We start from the raw sequence: 17244 nt of genomic DNA on the forward strand, positions 1-17244 counted from the left end.
ATGAGTAAATGGACTAGAGAGGGGGATCTCTATGCACATCAGAATTCTATTTGATTACGATTCAGAAGGCTTTTTTTCTATACAAGATTTATTTTTTCTCACTGTGGGTGGGAATCTTTAGGCACCCACAATCCGATTCGATGCGACCATTCAATCCCAAAGCGATTCTTCATCTACATTTTTATTTCTTAATAAAATGAAATAATAAAAGAAATAAAAGAACCTTTTGTTTTCCGACTTTAAATCTTTATTTATTACATTTTTTAATTACTTGTGTAATTATAAAGTACTTTATAAAATAATTACAAATTAGCCTATAAATTGCATTTATATGTTAAGCATACAAGCAAAGAGTAAATAATAAAGAGGAACAAAGAAACATTACAACCAATAAACAAAGAGTGTTTTCTAGTAGTGGTAAATGATGCCTTTGTAGAGCATTTAGAGGAGAAAACGCTGAAATAACAGCAGGCGAGTCTGCACATTGTAAGTAGTGCTGCAACAACTAGGTCTAATCAATAAAATCGATTATTATCAATAACGATAATAATCGACAACAAATTTGATTATCAATTAGTCGTGTCTGAGTGCTGTGAATCGTTGAAGAGAGATTCGTGATGCATCGAAGTATCTATTTTTTTTCTAGTTCTTACACTAAAATCAGATTCAGTGACTGAATCTTTAGTACCACACAAAAAACATACACAGCGTGGCCTAGGGCTGGGCGATATGGCAAAAAAATTAAATCCTGATTTTTTTTTTAGAACAATCGACCAATTCACATTTTTTTAATTTTTAATGTTTAACTAGTCAACTTAAAAATTTAACTACAATATGATTGAAGTAACATTCTCTTTATTAACCATCTGGTTAAAAACTATTAATATTATTATATTCCAAGTGCACCACACCTGTTGCGATCAACCTTTTACCATTTAGTAAATGTAAAACTAATGACTTGCTATTTGTTAAATATTTTTGCATATGTGACTCTTTTGGGTCACACATAATTGTTGTAATCGTTTTCATTTCTCTACAAAACGTTTTTATAAGCTAAATATTTCTTAGCCAAAAAGTAATAGCAATAAATAATACCAGTAATAGGCTATTTTTAAAAGCAAATGCTTTTTAAAATCAGAAAATAACAGCACCTTTCAGTCTGTCACCATCATGCAAACATGAAATATCAAACATAAAGTAGTTCTTTACAGGTTTTTGCATTCCATTATGCTATTTTTCCTATTGTTTTTTATGTTTGGCGGACGTGTTTGGCTGTGATTCATGTTGATGAGTTATGAGTAACAACAATATCTCACCTGGTACCAGAGCGACTGGCAACATCCACTATCTCTCCGGGAAAGAAGCGGTCTTTCACATAGGCGTACACATCATCACATATCTCATGCAGGCGCGAGCGGTGCGTAAGTGCTGTCAGGTGCAGGAGGGGGATGACCAGGGCATTGGAAAAGTTCTGAAGATTGAGTCTGGCTTTCCTCTCGCTGTCCAGAGCCTCCTGGTAGGTCAGGCCAGCCTTCCCCGTCACCGCACAGCTCCACACCAGGCTATTACACAGAATGGTCCTCTCAAAGAATTCACTGTTAAAACAAAATCACAATGTGTAATGTTGTTGTTATTAACTAGCCTAACACCTTTACCATTTACAGAGTTGAACATATTGCTCACAACTGACTAATCAACTTGACAAAAAGTTCATGTTTTGGGGAAAAACAAAAAAACAGAGTGGAGAAATTTACCCAAAATACATCTACCAAAAAATGTTTATATAAAAAGTTATTCATGATTAAACCTGTCATTAGTAATGACAGCAAATAGATTGTTCTGTTGTCATCAAAATGTTAACACACTAAACAAATTAAACAACTTCCCACATCAGTCTTATGACATGTAGAATCAATGCAATAGCAAAACCCCCCAAAAATCAAGCTTTCTGAACAACACTGTAACGGTGCAAAACTATTTCATCTCTCCTGATCTCATCTAAAATTCACATAATAAATTTTCTTCACTTCAAAGTTTTAGTACTACTTGAAATGGGCAACAATGCAAATCTTTTGATTTATTTTTAAACAGTTAGAAGTCAAAACTTATTGATGGTTATTTATAGTAGTAAAAGCTCTAACACACTATTTTTATCCCATTCAAACTCAGGTGAGAAATGTGTATCTTAACAATAAGACAGAAACCTGAAAAAAAAAAAAAAAAAAAAAACATGAATATACCATTTATATTTCAAAATAACTCTGCACAAAAAACAATATAACTAATAATGAACAAATAAATAAAGTGATAAAAAAACATGTAAATCAGTGACTGGAGAGTTGGTCTTAAAAAGCTTTTGCCTTAAATCTTGCCTTAGGATTTATCTCCAAGTAACATTAGTTAACTAATAGCCATAACTCAGTAAACAGACCTAATGATAGTTGATTCTAAATGATAATCTGCATCCTACCTCCTAAATAAACCTCACATGATAATCGATCAAGACGAATGACAACTTTCCAAGAGCATGTTGACAGATGACATATATGCCTGCTTCAAGATCAAAACTAAGACAACCATCTAGACCAGTCCAATTAGTTGGTCATCTTAATATTTCCCATTCCAGCCTCATATGACAAGCAAGTTAATTCCCCAAGGCCTGATAACAAGTGGCATCAATATAATAATGGGAAAAGCAGTAAAACTCCAGCATCTAATGGCCAAATACACCAACAATAGCAGCGACCACGTTTCAAGCAACAACATCCTGTGTGTGGATGAGACCTGTCCCATCCCCGCTAACAACCAGAAAAACACCCGACCAGGGGTTTTCCTGTGGACATCCCACCCGCGATATGACACTATGTAAGCCTTTAAAACAAATCGAGAAATAGGTTTAAGAATTATTTCCCTCAGTCTGGTCTATATATCGTGGTTTAGTTGGCTAAACTAAGCTAACTAACTAGCAACCAACTCTGTTAGCGAAGGCCTCCAACTGACACCTGCCGGGTAATATGAAGGGGGAAAAACTGAACTCTTGATAAATACAAGGTTATTTCACACCAGGGGTGGTGGGTTATAGGTAAAGCTGGTTTAAAATAGCAAACTAAGATAGAATGTAGGTTGGTAGTTATTTTAATTATGAAAAACAAAACTTTAAAGCGGGCTGTCACTACTGTTGTTAGTTTCTGGAGCTTCTTCTGTTGTTGGCTGGCATCAAAGGGGAAGTTGAAATGTACAAGCAGGAAAATAATAAAAAATCTCTTACTCGTAGGTCCTGAAGATTTCGTGTGTGAATTTACAGAGGAAGACTTCTTCATCGGGTCTGATATCAGCGGGCGGTTTCTGCCTCACGAACGGCTTTTTATGGAGAAGCGGCATCTTTTCTTTCTCTTTCTCGGAGACTTTCAAAAACAACAAACACAAAAAGACAATTAGAAAGTGAGATGATGTCAAATTAACGAGAATCCATTAAAAGTCAGACTGTGAAATTTGTCGAAACCGGTTAAAATAAAACCGTTAGGATTTCAAATGTAAAAAAAAAAAAAAAACCGATATATTCTTCAGTCTTTGTTAATGACACGCGCTTCCCGGGTGACGTTCAAAATCCAGCCCACATGTTTAGCCGTTTTATTCAACCCGAATATAAAGCACACGCTTGGTTACTATATATCAAACGAGTCTGATACATAGACGACTAAAGATGATATTTACCAAATCTATGATGTAAAAAGGATAATCGGCTCCGGAAGGGAAAGAAAAACACAAGAGTATCAGAGTATGTCCCACTTCTCCGAGCGGGGGATATTAAGCGTGTTGACGACAAGTTTTGATCCGCTCTAGTTCACTTACCCACCGGGTAGCGCTGGGGGCGGGACTTCCACGACAATTCTGTCATTGCATTGGGCGTTTTGAGTGCCAATCACGCCTCCGCAGCCAATAGTAGGAGGCGAAAGTGGAAATTGTAGGGGTTTTTTTCTACCACTGAAGCTTCATGACTCTTGAAAGACATTTTAGGTTAATATATAAAATGTATATTAGAAATAAACACAGATAATTGTAGCACTATCTTTGTGACAAATTTCACAAACAAAAAGCCTAGTTTCAGAGATGATTAGAATATTTTTTGTGAACAAATGTAGTAAAGTACAATAATTAAAGGTAGCTAAGTTTTTATTTCTTCACACCCCCATGAAATAAAAAAGTTCATCCATGTCTATTAGATTTTGTTTAGGTCTATAGACATTTAAAATGTCTCTTCTGTGAATACACATACATACATATAGGGGTTGGACAATGAAACTGAAACAACTGGTTTTAGACAACAATCATTTATTAGTATGGTGCAGGGCCTCTTTTTGCGGCCAAACAGCATCAGTTTGTCTTGGGAATGACCCAGGGGCGTAATTTGTGGGGGGGTTGGGGGGGAGATAACCCCCCCCAATATTTAAATCTATGCATTACAACCCCCCCCCCCCCCCCCCCCCCCCCAATATTTATACCATGATCACATGAAAAATATGCAGACCCAAACTTCAACCCCCCCAATGTTCAAACCAAATCTACGCCCTTGGAATGACTGATAGAAGTCCTTCACAGTGGCCGTATGGATTTTGAGCCATTCCTCTTCCAGAACAGTGGTCAGGTCACTGTGATGCTGGTGGAGGAAAACGTTTTATGTCTCGCTCCTCCAAAACACCTCAAAGTGGCTCAAAAATATTTAGATCTGGTGACTGTACAGGCCATGGGAGATGTTCAACTCCAAACCATCACTGATCCACTCCTGTGCTTCACTCTGGGCAGCAACAGTCCGAGTGTTAAACCTCTTTGTGCTTCTCCACTGTAACTCCCACTGATCTGGGAAAGACAGTGAAGGTGGACTCATCAGAGAACAGAACGTTTCACATTGTCAACAGCCCAAGATTTGCACTGTTGGCACCATTGAAACCAACATTTGGCATTAGCACAATTGAGCAAAGGTTTGGCTATAGCAGCCAAACCATGAATATTGACTCTGTGGAGCTCTAGACGAACAGCTTTAGTGGAAACAGGAGGGCCGAGGTGCACATTTAATTCTGCAGTGAGTTGAGCAGCTGTGGTATTATTTATTTTTTTGGATACAATACAGGTTCTGGACATCTCTTTCGGACAGCTTCCTCTTGCGTCGACAGTCACTCCTGTTGGAGGTGGTTCGTTCATCCGATGTGATGGTATGCCGACATAACCCATATACCATAGCTCTCGATACACCACAAAGACGTGCTGTCCTGGGCACAGATGAGCCAGTGAGACACGCACCAACAATTTGTCCTCTTTTGAACTCCCATTATGTTGTGTGGACTGCACTATTCTTTGTACAGCTGTGCTATTGCTCCACTAATTCAACCTTCACCCTCTGCTCTTACTGATGGAATGTAAAATCAGTGAAACCTCCAACACCATATTGGCCAGTGTTTCAGTTTCATTGTCAAACCCCTATATAAATAAATAAATAAATAAATAAATAAATATACAGTACTGTGCAAAAGTCTTAGGCATGCTAATATCAGATCATTTCGTCTGTTGTCAGACTCCTTGTGCACACACAAATCTCACTGATTACAATTAATGGCAAAAAGAATGTTTGGAAATGTAAACTGATATTTCCTACTGACACACTAAAGCAAAAGATATAAATAACTGACTTAAAACCATTTTTTTGGGGGGGGGGGGGGGGGGATATTAACATGCCTAAGACTTTTGCACAGTACTGTATATATATACAGTGGGTACGGAAAGTATTCAGACCCCCTTAAATTTTTCACTCTTTGTTATATTGGAGCCATTTGCTAAAATCATTTAAGTTCTTTTTTTCCTCATTATTGTACACACAGCACCCCACATTGACAGAAAAACACAGAATTGTTGATATTTTTGCACATTTATTAAAAAAGAAAAACTGAAATATCACATGGTCCTAAGTATTCAGACCCTTTGCTGTGACACTCATATATTTAACTCAGGTGCTGTCCATTTCTTCTGATCATCCTTGAGATGGTTCTACACCTTCATTTGAGTCCAGCTGTGTTTGATTATACTGATTGGACTTGATTAGGAAAGCCACAGACCTGTCTATATAAGACCTTACAGCTCACAGTGCATGTCAGAGCAAATGAGAATCATGAGGTCAAAGGAACTGTCTGAAGAGCTCAGAGACAGAATTGTGGCAAGGCACAGATCTGGCCAAGGTTACAAAAAAATGTCTGCTGCACTTAAGGTTCCTAAGAGCACAGTGGCCTCCATAATCCTTAAATGGAAGACGTTTGGGACGACCAGAACCCTTCCTAGAGCTGGCCGTCTGGCCAAACTGAGCTATCGGGGGAGAAGAGCCTTGGTGAGAGAGGTAAAGAAGAACCCAAAGATCACTGTGGCTGAGCTCCAGAGATGCAGTCGGGAGATGGGAGAAAGTTGTAGTAAGTCAACCATCACTGCAGCCATCCACCAGTCGGGGCTTTATGGCAGAGTGGCCCGACGGAAGCCTCTCCTCAGTGCAAGACACATGAAAGCACACCTGAAGGACTCCAAGATGGTGATAAATAAGATTCTGGTCTGATGAGACCAAGATAGAACTTTTTGGCCTTAATTCTAAGCGATATGTGTGGAGAAAACCAGGCACTGCTCATCACCTGTCCAATACAGTCTCAACATGGTGGTGGCAGCATCATGCTGTGGGGGTGTTTTTCAGCTGCAGGGACAGGACGACTGGTTGCAATCGAGGGAAAGATGAATGCGGCCAAGTACAGGGATATCCTGGACGAAAACCTTCTCCAGAGTGCTCTGGACCTCAGACTGGGCCGAAGGTTCACCTTCCAACAAGACAATGACCCTAAGCACACAGCTAAAATAACGAAGGAGTGGCTTCACAACAACTCCGTGACTGTTCTTGAATGGCCCAGCCAGAGCCCTGACTTAAACCCAATTGAGCATCTCTGGAGAGACCTGAAAATGGCTGTCTACCAACGTTTACCATTCAACCTGACAGAACTGGAGTTTTTTCCCAAAAAGACTCATGGCTGTATTAGATCAAAAGGGTGCTTCTACTAAATACTGAGCAAAGGGTCTGAATACTTAGGACCATGTGATATTTCAGTTTTTCTTTTTTAATAAATGTGCAAAAATGTCAACAATTCTGTGTTTTTCTGTCAATATGGGGTGCTGTGTGTACAATGAGAAAAAAAAAATGAACTTGAATGATTTTAGCAAATGGCTGCAATATAACAAAGAGTGAAAAATTTAAGGGGGTCTGAATACTTTCCGTACCCACTATATATACACACACACACACACACACACACACACACACACAATTCTGCTAGCGAAAAGAAAGCTTTTCTTCGAGCGAAAAGAAAAAAACATCCCCTACTTCCTTTTTTCAACAGAAAGAGTGTAACACAGAAATGCATTAGAACAAAACCAAACCAAGGAAGAGGCCACATAAAGGAATACATATTTATTATCACTCAATAAGGACTTTTTTAAAATGCAGCAGTGCCAACATAACATGACATAGATTATCTGACATGTATGGCTAGTTACATAAACAGACAGTTTGAAGTATAACTTTAAAAAGTTGACAAATTAAAGTTCACCTAAAACAGGATGTTGTATGATAAATTAAATATATCCTGTTAAAGACCTCACTCAGGCTAATTGTATTCATTGTTCAAGTGCATCAGAAGAGTCCAGAGCTTTCTCTCCTAAAGGTTGATTTATACTTCTGCGTCGGACCTTCGCCGGAGCCTCTACGCTGTAGGCAACACGTTGGTTTTCATTTATACTTCTGCGTCGTTGTCCGCGTTGACGTGCAATTCTAGTAGACCAATCACAGCGCTTGCGTCTGCGTAGAATTGACGCGTTGTTACATTTTTGGAGAGGTGCACATCAGGGTACGCCGAAGAGTACACACAGCCTACGACGTGAGTTCGGCTTAAGGGTCAAAGTACTGTATAAAGATGGATTTGCTTGAGAGAATCTGGATCTGTGTCATTTTTTAGATAAACAGTGTAATCAAGTTGTACTTCCTCTATCCATTGGCTGAGTGCTAATTTCTCTAGGAACTGGGAAAGAAAAAAACAACAACTTAGAATTGTTTCATCAAATCTTGATTGATTGATGTATTGAATTATACTGCCAAACACAATTAGGAGACAAATACAGTAATATCAGAGACAGAGCAGACTTCTTACAACAGCATCCTGAAGTAGAGTAAGTGCTTCTTGAATGCCGGGTACAGTTACTAACAGTGCACCTTTCTTTCGGAAATTTTTATTAATAAACAGCCAAGCTCTGAAAAATAAAAAAATTTTAATTTTAGTGTAAACCTTATTTAAGACACAATTACTATACTAATTATTCAATACTATACATAAGTCAATACTCTGATTATATTTTTTTGTCCAAGTACATTTTACCAATTCCAAACCACATCAATCTTAATTACTACTATTAATTTTGTATATCATCATTTGTAAGTGATTTATAATTGTTATATATATATATTATATATAATAATTAACACAGGCATATCTAGTCCAATGGTCACACATGCAAATTCTATAGTATTGGATAATATATAGTATTTCTATCGACTTGCATAATAATTATGCACGCACAATATATCATTTGTTTATTATAAAAAAACACATTTATTTATGCACTATTTCAATAAGATCTCTGCATGTTCGTAAGTACAATCACGGTTTGGCACTTACTGCATTTGATCACTTGGTTCCATGAAGAATTCAAAAACGTTGTTCATGATCAAAACGTCTGTATTTTGCACTAAGGTAGCCTGAGAGCGGATATCTGCATGAATCACCTATGTAGGGCACATTGAACATCTCTTTAAACATACTATCCAAACAAAACAATGATCATAAAAAATAAATAAAATAAAAAGGTATGATCAGTTACCTGAATTCTGTCACTGAAGCCATATTTCTGTACAGCCATAGTTTGAAGCTTGACAAACTCTGAACTTATTTCAACCCCCATAAGCTGAGATGCTGCACTGTAAAGGTAGCCCTGAAAAGAGAAAAAATCAGAGGCAATAATGTATCATCAGAGTCAGACCATGTTTTAAAAAGAAAGATAAAAGCTGGTGTTGCCTAGTGGATACAGATCTGGGCTGGTACGTAAAATGTTGCAGGTTTAAACCCAGTAGGGAAAGGCACTTAACCCCTGGTTGCCCCAGGGCGACTGTTACTGTTTCAGTATACTATAAACATCACTTAATTCACAATTGATAATGAGTTTAAGTGTGCTTAAACAAACATCATCAGCACTTTACCCCAAATAGCACAGCTCCTAATCTAGATCCCACATCCACCACCAGTTTTCCTGTGAGGTCTGGAAGAACGTTGCGGAATAGGAACTGGAGCTCCGGGATCGAGAATGAATGTGAGATGAACTCTTTGAAAAATTATTAATTGCATATTATGATGTTGCTTTTTATTGCACGAGTTTATGTACACAGCAAAGTATCCATGCAAACACTTACCCAACGGTGCTGTTCTGTGCGATCCACAGTTGAGGCAGTAGTTGCGACTCATTTTTCCCTCCTCACACAATGAATCTACAGTTTCCTCATCGTATAAGAATGCATCTACATGCACAGTGGGATGAGGTTTCTGTTGAGTCTAAAAGGTAAAGTGTGCTTTAGGATCTAACAATGAAATGTAGTTGTGAATCCCAGAGCACAATACTAAAAATCTAATACACAAACCTTCCGAATAGCCATGGTCTCTGAGGGACACATAGCCTCCAGTGGAAGGCAAGTCCTTAGGTCCTCTGCAATACTTTGAAGAATAACACTTTGGTTATCCAACAGGAAATCATCCAGATCACCTAAAAATGTAGATGAAAAACTGTTATAGAAAGATTTATATTAGGGTAAACATTTTAACAAATAGATAACACTATGTTCTTAATATACTGTATACTTAAGTTACATTAACTATTGCAAAAGTGTTAATGTAAGTAAGCAATAGTATGTCTAAATATGCAAATGGGGCATTAAATATGCACAATTTGCACAAATTTCCAGAACAGATATGTGAACATTACATAAAGCCAGGATCAAAACTTAATTATATTAAAAAAGCCCATTAAAGATGTTGTTATTGAAAGACAGGCCTATGCATTGTAATTAAAAAGGCAAATAAATAAAGTGTCGTAAAATAAACACTTAAATGTGTATGTTGGATGTATTCTTTCCACTGGCCTGAACGAAGACAAGTTATGGAAGCAAAATAGCCCAAAATCTAAAAATTGACAACAATGATTTGCCCTTAAGTTGTTTTAGCATTAAGTCTAATAAGAACACATGCTTACATCTTGCACATAATCTAATCTTCACCTAACAAGACAATAACAAAAGTTCCTGATTTTACCAGATGTTTTCAACCATTCTAGGAGTTTTGGAAGATGTTGCCTCTCCGTCTTTGAAAACACCTGCAGAATTTCATTCTTTGCTTCGTTAAAATTCATCGATTCAAGCTCTTGATACTTATTTTACGCCAATCACAATCTAGGTTGCCTGCATAGGCTACTACTACTGAGCAACACGTATGAGCCTGCGGTAGAATCAGAGGGAAGAGTCTTGTTTAAGGTAGAACGTTACATTTTTGTGAACATCAGCCTGATATTATAAAATATTCCAGGTGATAATTCCATTTGTAATTTAAATCGCCTTAATTCGTTTTGAATGACTCTTAAAGGTAAACATTTTTAGCATTTTGTTTTATGTTGGAATCAAATTTATCTACTGCTGTGCCACCTTAACACAAGCTTCCATAATTTTGCCTCATGACCAACATCTCTAATATAAAGGATATTTTAAAAAGAAACAATAATGGAATAAATTTATATTCTAATTTATATACGCAGATATATAAAAATATGACACGCAAGTTAAGTGAATGAAAACGAATCTAAACTATAAATAATCAAAAAAAATATTTTCAAATAAAAAAGGCGAACTTTTGTTTTACACGGAAGTAAAGTCACGTCACGGGAAGTTGGGGGTTAGATGACGTTTGTAGTCGCTTTTCCACTCGCCGAAAAACAGCTGCTGCGAGTTTAGGTAAGTAATGTTTAATCGAAACATATATCTATATCTTAATATTTCGGACGTCGAACGTTTTAAACTGACATGGGGTTGACTTAAACATGAATTAAATCCTGTATTTAAGTAAATCAACAACGGCTGTGCGGGTTACAGCGGCTCTCTTGGCCTCTTTTCAGCATAGAGCTTAAGTCAGCCTTAACAGACATTCAAATATATAATATAAAACTATGATGATTTCATAACAGTTTAAAGACTCGTGTGTGCCAACATTTGTGTTTTGATGTAGTTTCGATACATGGCTTAAAAATGCCAGATTCATCCACATCGTACAGTCCATAGCTGGTAATAACAAACATTAGAATTTATAATATAATGATTTCATAATAGTTTAAATACTCATGTGTGTGCCAACATTCGCTGTAGTCAAATGTAGTCATGTAATCCCGATACATGGCTTAAAATGTTCCATACTTATACAAATCGTACAGTGCATAGCTGGTAATATCATAACAGCTCATCCATATTTGTTTGACATTTTCTGATTTGTGTTTGCCTAGAGAGGTTGAAAACATCATTGTGCTGGTTCCACTGAAGTCTCAAAGTTCAGAGTGAGCAGTGACAGGAGGGTTGTTTTGGGGGAAACCCCCATCACATTGGAAAGTCTCATTCTCATAACAAGTAAGGAAATCTACATTAGATCAATTACAATTGTAATGTCATCACTCAAGTCCTACTCAATGGCTTTGTGACTGGAAGCTGGTCATCTGTTAAATCAATTTCTCTTTTATTTGTTGCAGGTTGGCAGCTCTTTAACCGCAAAAATGGTTTTAGCTGATCTTGGGAGGAAAATAACCTCAGCTTTGAGGTCTCTGAGCAATGCCACCATTATCAACGAGGAGGTACAGTGAACATAATGCATTTTGGGATTGTTAAGCATCGTGGTCCGTTATAAAATGCTAACTTGTTTACAATTTTCCTTAGGTATTAAATGCTATGCTCAAGGAAGTCTGTGCTGCCCTGCTGGAGGCTGATGTGAATATCAAGTTGGTAAAGCAGCTTAGAGAAAATGTCAAGTATGTAACAAGAGTTTTTGTCTTTTTAATGGTAAATTCCCTATTATAGAATGCCTGTTCTCTCTATAACCACTCTATGATTTCAGGGCAGCCATTGATCTGGAGGAGATGGCCTCTGGGCTGAACAAGAGAAGAATGATCCAGCATGCTGTTTTCAAGGAACTTGTCAAGGTAAGTAATTGTTTCCTTTTTTTTGTCTCTGTTCAAGGAGACTCTGATCTCCTGCTCAGGAGATCTCTATTTTTCAAAGGAGGAGAGAAATAATATTAAACCAAATTGAATTGACCGCTAGATGATAGGAATGTATTCTATAAGATGAATACTGAGTGCTTTTAATTGCAGCTGGTGGATCCTGGAGTCAAAGCCTGGACTCCCACAAAGGGAAAGAACAACGTTATCATGTTTGTGGGTCTGCAGGGCAGTGGGAAAACCACAACATGTTCAAAGGTGAGCAGTTCTTGAGTATTTGCCCAGATTTTTACAGACATTTTAGATTATACGTCTCTTTTTATACAGCTAATCACACAAGCAAGAATCTCTTTTTCCTTTTTATTAGTTGGCATACTACTTCCAAAGAAAAGGATGGAAAACATGTTTGATATGCGCCGACACATTCAGAGCAGGTAAAGTCCACTCTGTCTTTACATGTGTTTGCACACTAATACTTTCTAAAAAGACTAAAAAGTCTAATTGTTTTTTTTGTTTTGTTTTAAAGGTGCTTTCGACCAACTCAAGCAAAATGCAACAAAAGCCAGAATACCCTTTTATGGGAGGTAATAAAAGCGTAATTTCCTATATTATTTCTTGTTACAGTTGCATTTGTTCACCAAACCTAATCATTGATTCATGTTGGTGTGACTTAATAGTTACACAGAAATGGATCCAGTGATCATAGCTGCAGAGGGTGTGGAAAAATTCAAGACAGAAAACTTTGAAATAATCATTGTGGACACTAGTGGTAGACATAAACAGGAAGACTCACTTTTTGAGGAAATGCTTCAGGTGTCAAATGCTGTGGTAAGAGAAAGACGTCCTCTGTTTTGATCAAATAAAGCAATAAAGATAGAAAAATATAAATGATATAATAATAATAAAGCTTGATGTTTTGTGGCTGTTACTGTCTGTTCCCACAGCAACCTGACAACATAGTGTATGTGATGGATGCCTCCATTGGTCAGGCTTGTGAGGCTCAGGCTAAGGCCTTCAAAGACAAGGTAGATGTGGCTTCTGTTATTGTCACCAAACTGGACGGCCATGCCAAGGGTGGTGGTGCACTCAGTGCGTAAGTACACACTTTATGCTTTGTACTTTCAGCACTTTAGTAAAGTAAATAAATTAAAGAGTTGACAGACAATTTATGTTTACAGTGTGGCGGCCACAAAGAGTCCCATCATATTTATCGGCACAGGCGAGCACATTGACGACTTTGAGCCTTTCAAGACTCAGCCCTTCATAAGCAAACTGCTCGGTAAGGTTTGAAAATACTGCTGAGCTTCTGTCAAAACCTTCAGATAAAAGATTTAAACGCACAAACATCTGATTGTCGTTGGAACTGTGCTATTTATGTTGCAATTCTTATTTTTCCTCTAGGAATGGGAGATATTGAGGGACTGATCGACAAAGTGAACGAACTAAAGCTTGATGACAACGAGGAGCTAATTGACAAGCTCAAACATGGTAACTATAACATTTCTATAAGAATGTGTATTTTTGTGTTTTCAATGCCATTTTTTGGACAATAAGGTATTTTCCAGTGTTTTTCTTTTTCACTAACAGATGTGACATTTCTCTCTCTTAGGTCAGTTTACACTCAGGGACATGTATGAACAGTTTCAGAACATCATGAAAATGGGACCTTTTGGTCAGATCATGGTAACGCGAACCTTAACTGAAAGGATGTCTAATTATGATTACCCACAGAGTAGTTCTTTTCTCACAATTTCTGTTTTTCTTTGTTTGTTTTAGGGCATGATCCCAGGCTTTGGAACAGATTTCATGAGCAAAGGAAATGAACAGGAGTCTATGGCCCGACTAAAGAAACTCATGACAATAATGGATAGCATGAATGACCAGGGTATGTGCTTTTTAAATTCTTTTAATACTTATAACTTATATGTAAATAAAGCATTGACTAGCCTAAATAAAGTGCTTCAAGCGTGACATCAAACCCCGGAAGATTAATTCTGCAACAACAACAAATGTCCACATTGACAAGCACTTTTGTAAGGGGGTTATGAGAGAGCTTCAACTTTAGTTTAAAAGAATAAGAAGATATTTTTATTGGTCATAACTTCTGGAGAAAATAGCACAGTCACAGGAACAAGATGAAATTTCTAGAGCTCTTGTGTCGACTGCCAGCGTTCACACTCGAAATCAGCTATGCCTTTGACTGTATGCATACGTTACAACTTTAATAGCGTACACGTTAAAAAAAACGAAGCATACTTTGGGCTTTAGATGTTTTGTTCTACAACGTAAACTGCACACACTCACACCCCAAATGTTCTTATCTAGTTACTTATCAGAAACATGTTTTTTAAAGGAATAGTTCACTCAAAAATGAAAATTCTGTCATTTACTCACACTCAAGTTTTTCCAAACCTGTGTGAATTTCTTTCTTCTGCTAAACAAAAGAAAGATATTTTGAAGAATTTCGGTAACCAGACAGCAGAGGTGTAAAGTCCAGGTTCAGAAAGTAAAAGTCCTCCTCAGTATTTTGTTCCAATCATCTGGATTTGCTAATTAGCACAGTTTTTCAGCCAGGAGATATACTAATTAGTGAAAGGACTTTTACTTTCTGACCCCTGGACTTTACACCTCTGCCAGACAGTTGATGGACCCCATTGACTTGACATTCTTCAAAATATGATTTTGTGTTCAGCAGAAGAAAAATTCATACAGGTTTGATACAACTTGAGGGTGAGTAAATGATAGAATTAAAATTAAGTGAACTATTCTTTTAAATAAACATTGCTGCTTCAAAATTCGTGTTTTAGATGTGTGTGTAATTTGCATTGTAGAACAAAGCATCCAAGTATCAAGTTGTTTACCACAGACCTTATTTTACTCCATATATTGAAAAACATTATAAAAACCCATTGAAAAATCTTGAGGGAACTGCTGGCAAATTAGTCTTTTGGTTTTTGACATTACGTCCGCAGCACTCTATTGGAAAATGTTAGGCATAGTTCTGAACTTGACCGGTTCAGTTAACATTGTGTTTTTTCAACTCAGAACTCGACAACAAGGATGGCGCCAAGCTCTTCAGTAAACAGCCCAACCGCATCCAGCGAGTGGCCCGGGGATCTGGAGTGGCTACCAGGGATGTACAAGAGTTGCTCACCCAGTACACAAAGTTTGCGCAGATGGTCAAGAAAATGGGAGGCATCAAAGGCTTGTTTAAAGGTTGAGTGATTTGTATCCAATGCTCGTAAACCAGCCAAACATGATACATTCAACACAAAAAAAATCAGTGACTCATTGTATCATTGTTTTGAAGGAGGGGACATGTCCAAGAACGTCAACCCGTCACAGATGGCGAAACTGAACCAGCAGATGGCTAAAATGATGGATCCCAGAGTGCTTCATCACATGGGTATGAGCTTCCTTAAAACCATAACATGCTTTAGTTGTTGCTTGACCATCGACTTTACTATAGATGGGCAAGATGTTGCATGCAAGAACCTACTTAAAATGCACTTTTCAATATCATGTCATCAGGAGATATGTAAGGATCTTTGAATATCGCTTATGGTTGTAAAAGCTTTACTTAAAGACAACTGTCTTTGTTTATTTGCAAGGTGGCATGGCTGGACTGCAGTCCATGATGAGGCAGTTTCAGCAGGGAGCTGCTGGCAACATGAAAGGCATGATGGGATTTAACAACATGTGAACCTCTGATCCTTTAAACAAAGGATGCAAATGATGGTTTTAGCATACAAAACCTGGGCAGATGAAGATGGTTTGATTTCTGTGTCTTGCCACATATAATTTAATTCTTTAAAAGGTGTAAACCATTTAACAAAGACTCATTTAAATGTAAAGCCCAGTCTTTCTGGAGCAGAAAAATGGGGACTGTTAGAAGAAATGTTGCTTCCTGAGATGTCTTGTGATGTCAGAGAGTGTTCATCTTGGCAAATATACACACAGGCATCTGAGTGCTTCACAAAAGTTGTCAACAAAAATGACAACTGACTTTTACTATCTCTAAGCTGGATTACAGGTAAAGCCGTAAAGGTTATATGATTTTACAGTAATTGCTATGACCATCTTCATAGCATAATATATTCATGAGTAGAAATCATGGTTTATTGTATAATTGACTATTTCTGATTTCTTGGTTTGCCATAGAAAAGCTTTGGCTTTGTATCAGAGATGAATACAGTAGTTGCAAAAGAGTACGTGGCAATATTTTTGTCATAACGTTATAATAAAATTTATATGGCAACATTTTAACAGCAGTTGTCTTATTATCCTCTTTGATTATGCTGAAATGTCATCATGTCAAATGCTTTCACTGTTTATGTACATTTTGAAATCCAGACAAAGCAACAGCTTGATAAATTTGCACAGAGATTAGTTGGTCAAATTTTTTGTTGTATCCCTGGTTAAATGATTTTAATTGCTTAAAAGAAAGTAAATGACAAAAATGCTTTAGAATTGTAAATTGTAAATTCTTGCAGTGAATGTAAATTGTTCACATTTTAAGTTTTGTATTGCTTTTAATGCAAAAATCAAGGAAACTGCAATTAAAGATAATGATGCATCATGAAACATACATAAAATGTTTGTAAAAAGATAGTTTATTGCTTTAATACTTAAATTGTATTCATTACAATTACAATTTAATACATTTATTGATCCAATTAATCCCATGTGGGGAAACTGATTTGCTTCTAATATAATGTCTATAAAATATTTTCATATCGAAGAATTGCAAAATCAAGAATACAATGTTATTGCATGAAAATAATGGTCATCATAAAATGAGTGTTAAAACATAAAAATCTAATAAATGCGTCACTATTAATACTTTACTAATACATAGATACAAATATAATATTT

The 17244-nt window shown here is 36.9% G+C and overlaps 3 protein-coding genes across 11 annotated transcripts in view; 1 reads left to right on the forward strand and 2 right to left on the reverse strand.

The window, feature by feature from the left end:
- Positions 1–3864, reverse strand: part of baz1a (bromodomain adjacent to zinc finger domain, 1A) — a 30648-nt gene extending 26784 nt beyond the window's left edge. For 4 of the 8 annotated variants that reach the window (XM_084393933.1, XM_084393932.1, XM_084393930.1 and 1 more), the window contains exons 1-3: positions 3715–3864; positions 3269–3404; positions 1317–1595 (exon numbers count right to left, since the gene is read on the reverse strand). In XM_084393933.1, coding sequence (XP_084250059.1) covers positions 1317–1595; positions 3269–3381 — 392 coding nt within the window. In that variant the 5' untranslated portion in view covers positions 3382–3404; positions 3715–3864. The remainder of the gene's footprint in view (positions 1–1316; positions 1596–3268; positions 3405–3714) is intronic. The other 4 variants (XM_084393934.1, XM_084393931.1, XM_084393936.1 and 1 more) reach the window with 1 other exon arrangement.
- A 3611-nt stretch (positions 3865–7475) lies between these two features.
- Positions 7476–10626, reverse strand: LOC311280532 (uncharacterized protein). The gene is made up of 8 exons (XM_084392725.1): positions 10431–10626; positions 9764–9885; positions 9539–9677; positions 9329–9450; positions 8953–9063; positions 8751–8857; positions 8226–8325; positions 7476–8096 (listed from the first exon to the last, which is right to left on the reverse strand). Exons 1-8 carry the CDS (start codon positions 10525–10527, stop codon positions 7974–7976), a joined length of 921 nt encoding a protein of 306 aa, XP_084248851.1. The 5' UTR covers positions 10528–10626; the 3' UTR covers positions 7476–7973.
- Positions 10627–11023: 397 nt separating this feature from the next.
- Positions 11024–16635, forward strand: srp54 (signal recognition particle 54). Of its 2 annotated transcripts, none has more exons than XM_084392726.1 (17): positions 11024–11122; positions 11665–11785; positions 11905–12006; positions 12089–12180; positions 12267–12351; positions 12523–12627; positions 12737–12803; positions 12896–12953; positions 13047–13197; positions 13314–13462; positions 13548–13648; positions 13771–13857; positions 13979–14052; positions 14146–14254; positions 15415–15585; positions 15680–15775; positions 15981–16635. In XM_084392726.1, exons 3-17 carry the CDS (start codon positions 11929–11931, stop codon positions 16070–16072), a joined length of 1515 nt encoding a protein of 504 aa, XP_084248852.1. In that variant the 5' UTR covers positions 11024–11122; positions 11665–11785; positions 11905–11928; the 3' UTR covers positions 16073–16635. The 2 variants fall into 2 exon arrangements, with proteins under 2 accessions (XP_084248852.1, XP_084248853.1); XM_084392727.1 differs by lacking the exon at positions 11024–11122 and adding an exon at positions 11175–11449.
- Positions 16636–17244: the final 609 nt, after the last annotated feature.

The sequence above is a fragment of the Rutilus rutilus genome, assembly GCF_951802725.1.
Source record: "Rutilus rutilus genome assembly, chromosome: 21".
NCBI classification, from domain to species: Eukaryota; Metazoa; Chordata; class Actinopteri; order Cypriniformes; family Leuciscidae; genus Rutilus; species Rutilus rutilus.

Bases quoted from the DNA above. Each gene is read 5' to 3' on its own strand.
- srp54 (XM_084392726.1), top strand. From the start codon at position 11,929: ATGGTTTTAGCTGATCTTGGGAGGAAAATAACCTCAGCTTTGAGGTCT. The intron at 14,053-14,145 runs GTAACGCGAACC...TGTTTGTTTTAG, and splicing joins GACCTTTTGGTCAGATCATG to GGCATGATCCCAGGCTTTGG. The intron at 15,776-15,980 runs GTATGAGCTTCC...TTTATTTGCAAG, and splicing joins CAGAGTGCTTCATCACATGG to GTGGCATGGCTGGACTGCAG.
- LOC311280532 (XM_084392725.1), bottom strand. From the start codon at position 10,527: ATGAATTTTAACGAAGCAAAGAATGAAATTCTGCAGGTGTTTTCAAAG. The intron at 8,858-8,952 runs GTAACTGATCAT...TGCCCTACATAG, and splicing joins GCTTCAGTGACAGAATTCAG to GTGATTCATGCAGATATCCG. The intron at 8,326-8,750 runs GTAAGTGCCAAA...TTTATTTTTCAG, and splicing joins GAACCAAGTGATCAAATGCA to AGCTTGGCTGTTTATTAATA.